The sequence below is a fragment of the Lissotriton vulgaris genome, unplaced genomic scaffold (genome assembly GCF_964263255.1).
Source record: "Lissotriton vulgaris unplaced genomic scaffold, aLisVul1.2 SCAFFOLD_1406, whole genome shotgun sequence".
Taxonomy (NCBI): domain Eukaryota; kingdom Metazoa; phylum Chordata; class Amphibia; order Caudata; family Salamandridae; genus Lissotriton; species Lissotriton vulgaris.
Window position 1 is genome coordinate 319,827 of NW_028248590.1, and position 10,112 is coordinate 329,938.

General features: G+C 41.3%; 1 protein-coding gene across 1 annotated transcript in view; it reads left to right on the plus strand.

Moving 5' to 3' along the window:
• LOC147663993 (uncharacterized) overlaps positions 1 to 9,866 on the plus strand; it is a 264,963-nt gene extending 255,097 nt beyond the window's left edge. Inside the window, exon 10 of the mRNA XM_086950021.1 lies at positions 9,185 to 9,866. Coding sequence (XP_086806147.1) covers positions 9,185 to 9,498 — 314 coding nt within the window. The 3' untranslated portion in view covers positions 9,499 to 9,866. The remainder of the gene's footprint in view (positions 1 to 9,184) is intronic.
• Positions 9,867 to 10,112: the final 246 nt, after the last annotated feature.

Genomic DNA, 10,112 nt, shown 5'->3' on the forward strand with positions numbered 1-10,112 from the left:
TTATGACATCCTGCATTATTTAGTGTGGAAGGTCACAGTATAAACTCCCACAAAATTAAAATACTTGCTAGGTATATATTTTCATTGACAAAACTCCTTATCTTGCCCACAGGGGTGTGGAATTTAATAAAATATCAATTTGTCCATGGGGCAGGTTGCTTTAAAAATCTACCTCCCCTATAACTAAATTCACATGTTTATTTTGTGCCATATAGTGTAGTGACAAATTATGTCAGCAATCTAATTTTAAAAGAGCTCTGATATAGTCTCTCTCATTATGCCAGGGCTCATACCATAGTATGCTTTTAATACTAGCAGTTCCCTTATTTTGTTGCCGTTGTGCGAATCTACATACTGGGGCAGAAGGTAGTGATAAGGAATAGTTCCAGAATTGAAATTCCCATGTGAGTCTGTGCAAACCTAAAAACTTGCATATTTTAAAGGGTTTTCACCCGCTCTTCTCTAATCTTTTCCCATACTGAGAAAGATTGGTAATTTGCTCCTGACCTCTTCCAGGGTTTGGAAAAAGTGGTTGGAGAGAAAGTGAACTTGTAAATGCTCAACAGATCTTTGCATGAGAAAATCTGCACATGCATGTTTGCTTGTGCTAAAATTAAGTTCACAAATATTTTCTAGGACAAACATTTCCTGACCTACTTCTGTAAATTCTTGTGAATTCATGAAAGCCGCAAATCTGCACCAATGCAAGGACATATACCATGGGTGCACTTTTGAGATTTCTTTAAAAATCGGGCTCCTAATTAGGTCTGGCATTAACCAAGAACTTCTGTGCTTATAAAAATTCTGTATCTCTCTCTATCCATTGGCAGGCTTCATTATGAGTGACAGCATTCTGCTGGTTCACAAGGAGCATATTGGCCCGCAAACTAGCCTTGTTCAGTGCCAGGAAGTAATGTGGCAATGTGTGCTGTTGAGACCAACTTTTATTTTTTTGCTTTTTGCTAAAGCTTGTTAAAATGGTGAGGGCCTGGCAGCTCCCACGCCAATAAGATTTTACAAAAACAATGCCAAAGCAAGACATGCATTGACATAACCAAAAGGCTGCCCAACAATTTTAGACCTACTTACTTAGCCAATGTTTGTTTATTTTTAAGTTTTCCATAATCTTGTTGAAACTAGTTACACCAATTTTCCTTTAGGAATATTTTTGGGAAATACTAGCATCATCAACACATTGTCTAAATGATGCTGCATGGAAATGGCACCTAAACTTTTACATTAGTTAAGCAAAATGTTGGGGTTTTTTGTTGCATTTTTTTGTGAACATTTTATTTTGAAAGCAAAGAATCGTCCATCTTGCTTTCAAGATCTGCAAATATTTGCATCTAATCTGAGAGCATTCTGGGAGCCTCATACTGCTAAACTTTGAAAAGGTGTGTACACATGTTTATTGTGGAACCACTGTCAGTAGTGCAGTCCGAGCTTATAATATTTCCTTTGCACGGTCACCCTCATAATAATGGCTTTCTATTAATGAACTGTAAATACAAGTTTTGAACAGCATTAACATGAACACAAAAATGACCTTAACTGCAGACAATGCCCTTCCCGAATCCATAATGTGTTACTGTAAATTGGCATTCAAAGGGTTTGTGCTGCAGGGGGTTGGGTGGACTTGTCCCATTGATAAAATACACCACACAAAAATTAAAGTCAAGAAACCAACCAGTAAAATTCCCAAAATGAAAACATAATTAATAACGAAACACAAAGTTCTGATATTAGAAAGCACCATGAATTGTAAAGGTGTTAAAGGTAATCAATGGGCACATGCTGAACATGGAATCTTGATTCCTTCTCTGTTTGTGTTGTCATCTGGAGGATACCTAGGCTGCCAGTTCGAGTAGGATTGTTCCAATTGGAGTATTGACTGATTTGAATATGGCTGATGTCTGTCTAGAGAGGCATGGTGGATTAAAAATTGTTGGACTGTGACCCAAAGTAATTACATGTGGATGAGATCAATTCAAGGATTACAGCCATCACCTACTTGTGTTCCTCATGTTCACACCCTATACCCAAAAGTGGGTCCCTTGCTTCCTCTACCATAGGAATCAAGCTATACCTCTCCTACAAAGCCAAAATTAGCCTGCATTGCCTATGTTCCAATGTGGAGGAGAACTGGCCTGATAGTTCAGGCTGGACTTCTCCTATTGAAGCAGACTCATGGTTTAACCCCTTGGCCGCGGCGGTAATTCCGCAGCTGCGCTGTGGGGAAGTGAGGGGTGGGGGTGGCGCCCTGCCGCCATGCTCGTGACGGAACCACTCCGTCAAGAGCCACGGGCACGTTGTGCTAATGACGGAGTGATTCCGTCATGGCCCCGCCTGCTCATATATTCAGCCGAGCAGGCGCTGAATTGATGCAGCATGGGCGGAGTGGCCGTGGCGTGACGGAACCACTCCGTCATTAGCACAGGTCACCTGTGGCTCGTGACGGTGTGGCTCCGTCACGAGCACGGAACGGGTTAAATGCTTATGGCTGGTCTTTGTGCATGGTGGGCAAAAGAATTATGTATTGGAATGCAGGCCGAGTGGCTGAGATTAAGTCATGTATTCCACCAATCACGTTTTTTGTTTTCCTCTTAGCACCTTGTACTGGTCCTATGGAGGTCGATTTTGTTTCGAACTTTGGTGAAATGATAGTTATTTTCTTGACCAGCGTTCAAGCTCCAAGACTGCAGAGGACAACTTTCAGTATAGCAGGGCACAGAAAGGAGTAGGAGCCAAACGTAACCGCTCTCTTCATCCAGGGCACAGCAATAGCCTACTCTAGTTTATTAGTTATCTAGATCTTCAGCAAGATGCTTTTTTGCCCTAATGTCCATTGGGCCAGCAGAGGCCAGATGGTTTGAGTCTTGAGAGCATTTCCAGTTTGTGGATTCTATGGAAAACAGGCCAGGCCTCAGTCCTCTCCACTGACAGACAGACATCAGTATTGTCTTCTTCTGATATTCCCAAAGTCAGTTTGTGTTCTGAATTATCTGAGGTGGGAGCTGGTATAGTAACCACTGGCTAGTCATTGATAATTATAAGACGGGAATCTCTACTCTGAAGGTTCACACTCTTTGGTTCAACTCTCTTTTTCAACAGTTCATTTTTATTTACCATGATCTATTCCAGAAAACCCATTATTGGGGTCTTTCGAGGTGGTAGGCTACCTGCAAGACGATGCAACGCTCTTCCTGCCATCTCGAGTGCTAGGTTATAGAAATGAGAACTGTCTGTCCTTCCAGTAAGATGCCCTCTGAAAACTGGTGCTGGGCCTTTTTAACTCGTTAAGTGACTTGAGCCAAGCTGTGTATGCATCAGACCTTTTTCAGAGCAAGCTCACACTATAGCCCTGTTTTGGGTAAGTGAGCCACAGTTTTGGGTTCCTGACTCGTATATATTCCAATCTTAGCTTTCCCCTTCGTCTCATCTTCCTAAAATAGTGACAAGTAGACGGCTGAGAGGGTGTGGGGGGGGGGGGGGGGTTATTGTAGATATATCTTCTCCCTGGCTTCATGGTAGAGACCTGCGAGCAGACCATCTGCTGGCGGAAATCCTATGTTTCTCCCAAAGAGTCACTTCACATCTAATTGGCAGAGCTCGAGAATCGAGTTACTGTCACTGTGAATGAGAGAAAATGAGAGAACCAGCCTGGTTACTGTGCTGGAGGAGATAAACAACTTTTTCATGAACCACCTTGTGACTATCAAAATCCAACTTTCTCATTCATTATTACAATAGAGAAAATACCTAAAAACCTACCCCTTTACAATCGTCCTGCCTTCCTAGACCGTTTCCCTTCTCCCTTCCTTCTTCTGAGATACTGTTTTTTCTATTGCATCTTTACTTACATTGGATTGACTTATCATTATTAACATGCCTTCACATCTCTCTATTTTCCCATGTGTATCTTTTTGCAAGGTACAATGCTCTTTTGTTCTTTAGTGATTGATCTCTGCTTTATGAAGACCCCCAATAAAAAAACAAATACTACATTAACATTATATGCCTGGGTTTAGCTGATGTAATCCTTGATGTAACTACCTCAGCTACACAAGGTGGCTACATTCCTCCTCAATTTGTTTTAGATTTATTACCACAGTTTCCTGATGGAGTCACACTAAAAGGTAAACATACACAGATGCTTCCTTTTCAGGTGCAAGATTGAGCTTGCTTGTTAGGAGTTTGTAGTAATGAAAATCCATGCGTAGAGGTGATGAAGTAGACGTAGCAGAGTAGTGTCTTTGTAAGATATTTATTAAGTCCATAACATCAATGGTAGCAGCACTACCAGGAGCAGCCTGCCTGCTGCTCAGCCCATCTTCCAACTGTCAACACTCACACCAGGCACCCAAGCATTCGGCTTATGTCCATCACACCAACATTCCATACAAAACACTCACTCTGGCGGAATTAGGTAACAGGAAACATTATAAGCACAATCTGAAGATACTACAATATCTTCCCCCCTTAAAATTGAAAATTAATTAAACCATACTAAAATAAAAATAACTATACACAACAATGTACAAATGAAGTCAATAGTCCATAACCCAGGGATGAATGGTAAATACCACATCACAAGAGGGAACAAAGACTAAACAAAGGAGAAAAGGAGAATGAAAAGATACACACGAAATATCACACACTTTCCTCATTTCATAATAAAACAAAAGGAAAGTTTTGAGAATGTTAAGCTCACTGACACAAAGTGAGATAACACCACATGAAAAGACATGTGAAACACTGTGAAGGGAAACACTGTAGAAACACACTCCGAGAACTCTAACACTGTGAAGAGAAAGAAGGGAGTAAGGCACCCCCAGAACTATCACATCATGGGTGGACTGCACCCATGAATAGTTTCCTTATAAAAGAAACAAAACTACACAAACTGTGAAGAAGGGACTGCAACCCAACTCACCACCCCTCATGTAAGGGACCATACATGCGAAAATGGGACTGTGACCCATAACGCGAACTGTAAAGATGGGACTAACACCCATTAGCACAACAAATAGTTCTGCAGCACAAGGTGACTTACACACATGATCAACGTGCTGCACAAGGTGAGTTACACACACTATATGACCGTTACACTACACGTCCAACGTGCAGCACAAGGTGACTTACACACACTATATGACCAACACAAAGCACAGGGTGACTTACACACATTGGGGACACGACTACAAAGCGTTAAATGTGACTACCACCCATAAACTGTGAAAGAGAAAGACACCCCTTAAACTACCCCTCATGAAAAGTAATAATTGCTTACAGCGTTGAAGTGGGACTAAAACCCAAAAAGGGAATGACACCCCTTTAAGACAACCCTCCTGTAAGGGACATGACTAACTGCATTAAAATGGGACTAAAACCCATCACCTGAGAAAAAGGGAGTGACACCCCTTCAAGCCACCCCTCTTGGAAATGGGACAATAACCCATTCCCATCTAAGGGCTTAAACACTACATAAACATTGTGCAGCACAAGGAGACTTATACACAAAATGACACTCAAAGAATAAGTTCAGCACAAAGTGACAAAAAAAATACAGCAATCTCTCATGAAAAGGTGTGAAAAGGCAAAAATGCAGAACAGAACAATTTTAACAAAAGAAAGGCCAGAAACGTCGAAGACCTCTGCAGATGAGCGATCTCTAACCCGAGAAGTGTTAAACTGGCTACACTCCTGTAATGGGTACACCAGTAACAATGTTAATTTTCTTAAGGTATGTGACCCCAAATAACTGTAACTAGAGTTCTACGTGAATGTTTCCAACATGACGGATTAAAAGCAGAACATGCTGCCAAAACCAACAAATCGCACTCTTTACCCTCGAGAAGAATTGATCAGGCACGTAGGTACAAGAAAGTAGCCCAAGATTGCATCATTCTTGTTTAGTGCACCCTTCAATAGAAGAGATCTTGCCATCAGAGTATGCCTTGATAACAAAAAACAAAGATAAATATGATCTACGGGCTGAGGCGGATTAAATTCACTGGCAAAATAGAAATAAAAACTGTATACATCTAGATAAACAAAGTTGGTGGTACATAAGTGTAACAATCGCCAGCAGGCTCAGCCTCAGGGTGCTGCCTCCAACCACAAGATGGCGGCACACACAAGAGACGCACGTTGGGTGGCTTCCGGCGCTTTCTTGCTGCAAAGTGTCCAGCAGCAGCTTGCAGAGTTGCATAGCAACAAAGACGAAAAAGAACTATCTCCGCTGGACTGAAAGAATGCTAAGAGGGCTAAATGAGACTTGTGTCCGTATTTAAAACACGACACAGCAGTTTGACTGCCAATTACTCCGGGGGGGCCTCAAGTTGAAAAAACAAAACACATGAGAGTCAAAAATTGTCTTGCCGAATGTCCCACTCCGGCCACCCATACCAAGGTTGAAGTTCAAACATTTGTCACACCAATCCCTGTATATGTAAGTACACAAGCCGCATATAAAAACATGTCTTTGACAACGCAAATCCTTACCAACAAAACACATGAAAAGCAATGGCACAACGCGCAGAGTAGTTGGGCTCCATGCAATTGGAACTTGTTGCTAGTAGACGATCTCATTGACACGAAGTGCTGTCCCTAAATCAAACGTGACACAAATTTTTCCGGTAAACTTCCAGACCATGTTGACTGCACAAAACTTTCTTAACACCCTGTGACTTTACCCCAGAAAAAAATATCCTGAACAAGTGCGCAATGCAAAGCCCAGCGAGGCCATCCATAGAAACAACTCTCAGCAATAGTTTGACAAGTAAGCAGAGCCAAACAACCACCAGCAAGTTCTCGTACCACAGACTGGCGCAGCTTGCCACGAAGATCCAGTGCCAAAGAAAATGTCAATGAGCGCAGCATATAAACGGGGACTCCCATCTCGCCAAAAGTGAGGCAATCAGCATTTGTAGAGCCTTACATAGCACACAATACTTGTTACTTTAGAGTTCATAAAATGTGAAGTTGGTGAGTGCAGCACGCTTGGGCTGGGGCTGTCCGGTATAATGAACACTGGTGCGGCTGCAAGGCGTGCTGCTCCAATTTCTCTAGTTTCTTGTGGGTCTTGATTCTCTTTTCAACACTTCCTCCTGGATGTGTTTGTGAGATGTCTTTGTAGTCATTTGTGAACTACGATCTCTCAGAACTGTTCTGTGATCTGACTGTGCTTTAGTTTCTGTAGGTTCCTTCCAAAATGAAGACTTCTTTAACACGTCATCTTTAACTTCCTTAAGACCGCTTGCAAAGCTGTGAGTTAGTCTCCAGATCGTTGCCAAAATGTTGTAATGAAGTTCCATGCGTAGAGGTGATGGAGTAGATGTAGCTGAGTAGTGTCTTTGTAATATATTTATTAAGTCCATAACATCAATGGTAGCAGCCCCACCAGGAGCAGCCTGCCTGCTGCTCAGCTCATCTTCCAACTGTCAACACTCACACCAGGCACCCAAGCATTCCGCTCATGTCCATCATAACAACATTCCAACAGAACACTCACACTGGCTGAGCAGCTAGGAACCAGGTAACAGGGAACATTATATCCACAATAGGAAGATACATCAGAGTTCTTATAGCTTAACTGATTATTTGTTCTCCATCTCGTCCTATTGATGGTGCTGCAGTATTACGGCATTGTGGAGTTCTCAGACCGAAGTATTGTGGCTTCTTTCCATGTTATATGATGGTTCAGGCAGACACTTCTTACTTGTGAGAATGTTGGAACAGTGATAAGCATTTTCTGTCATCTACTACGGCCTGCAAGAACTGTACAAAGTTGGTTGCATAAATACTGACTATTTTCTGTTTTTGTAATGGGATGTGGTTCATGTTTCAAAATGTCAAAAGATTAGATGGAAATAAATGACCATATTAAAGATTGTTTTCAGTCATCTTGCAAAAACAGCCCGTATTGTAACTTGGCAAACTCCAGTTTCTCTTTTCCTTCTGGGGCTTTGCCACTGACAGATTGAAATTCCTTATTTGGTGCAAGAAATCTCTGCTCAGACTTCTTAGAACAAGACGTAGTATACGTGCTTTCATGTGAAACAACTCTCTCCGATGAATTTTATACCTTAATATATATTCAGAATTGAAAGAATGAATAGATGTGACCTCAATGGATTCCTACGCATAGAGGGGGCTCGTTTTGGCTCATTCACAGCGTGAAGGGAGAGATGTAAGCTAGACCTCATTAGTGAGGAGCAGAGAAGAATGCTGGATGGAATGGGATAGGAAGTTAAAAGTAGTAGGTGAGTACAGTTTGAGCCTCGACTTCATGTTCCGAGGGATCTTATATCTGTAGTAGGGCGTTAATCTCATGCGTGCACAATTCCTCCATTAACAAGACAGAGCAGTTCACCCAGAAATGGCAAAGGATAATTGGGGGCTGTCTGAACTAATATGCTACCCTGGCCTTGCCGATAGAAAGAAACTGTATTGTTATAGACTCCGATCACAGACAGAAGTGTAGTGGATAACTCCTTAGGTCTGTGGCACTTGCAGTCAAAAACACCACAGACAAGTTCTGCAGTTCCAGGCTTGTCAGAAACGTTTGTGGGTCTCAGGTCACAAATGTTACGCAGGCCCCTTCTGTGATTTTATGGCAACACTTAATGGTTGCTCAGGTTACTTGCCTAATTGAGAGTTTATTACAAGTTATACATGTTATCTGCTTTCGAAATATGTAAAGAGATTTAGCAGATATTGTTGGGCCCTGAGAAGAGAGGTAAATAGTCCCAGCAGTTACCTCCTTGTGACAGAAATGTGCAGTTTGCCGCTGGTATGAAATTCCAGAATTGTAGTCAGACTTTTATTATGTTCTAAACATATGTAAATAATGACTAAATCTTCATTTTGTGTGATCCAGGCAATATAAGCTCAGATGATGTTGCTTTAATAAAAGTAAGAGTTAAAGGTACTGAGCCATGCAAGCCACTCAAGACACATACACAGGGTGTTATCATTAAAAAACATTTTTGGCATGATGCTAGCGATTGTGATAATCTGCAAGCCACTTATTTTTAAAGAAAATCAGAAATATAGCAGTATGTGCTTAAGATAAACAAAATATGTATATGCTTTTTATGTTTGATACACAATTGACGTACATTAAAAGGAAAGGTTAAAAGAATAATGTACATGTCTGTTTTTTGTTTTTATGCATGTACAGCAATGAGCCCCCGGGTGTCGGAGATAAAAATCAGCAAGCACAAACTAAGTGGTGGAGAACGTGTAACCTTATCTTGTTCCGCGATGGACTTCTCCCCCAGAGATATTCGTATTTTTTGGAGCACAGGATGGACTGTCTTTGAATCGGAGCATATTACAGAAACACTTACACTTGAGAAAAATGGCCTCTACCGTTTAAACAGTGAATTGGTGGTGGCAGCCAGAGGCACAGAAGAGGCTGAATATCTGTGTGAGGTTTGCCACCCACAGACTGGGACTTCAGTGAAAAGGAAATATACACCAACATGTAGTTAACACAATGCTAACCCATAATATTAGACACCACAACGACCAATTATGAAATCGAAAATGTGAAGTGCAATTGAGGATTGAGGTTCTAATTTAAATGAAAAGGACCTCTGCCAAAATTTGATGACTGTTCCGTCCACTGCCGCTCTCATCCTCTTCCTCAAGGTGCAAAAGACATTGACAAACCCAATCGGTCTTCTATGGGATTTTTTTTTAAAAGCTGTGTTAAATGCACTGTACAATGCATGAGGAATTATAATTTGAGTTGTTGTAATATTTAAGAAATTTGAAACATTTAGTAAATCACACACACACATATGTATGTACTTATATATGCATATATGTGTGTGAGAATAGATAGAACTATCTTACACTGACAAATTGCACTGTACCTGTGTGTGAGAAACGTTCTTGTATACCTGTTCTGTGTCATTGAAGCTTGCACTATGCATGATGTGTTTGTGGCTGCTGTGTGTGCGTGGATCATGTTCATCTTTTGCCATTGATGAATATAATCTGTCTTTGTAGCTTGCACTGCTGTATCTGTGCATGTTCTGTGTGTGAGCTAAAGTAAGTTTGCTGTGCAAATGCTCGTGTTCTACGCTGTGTGCATCCAAAGC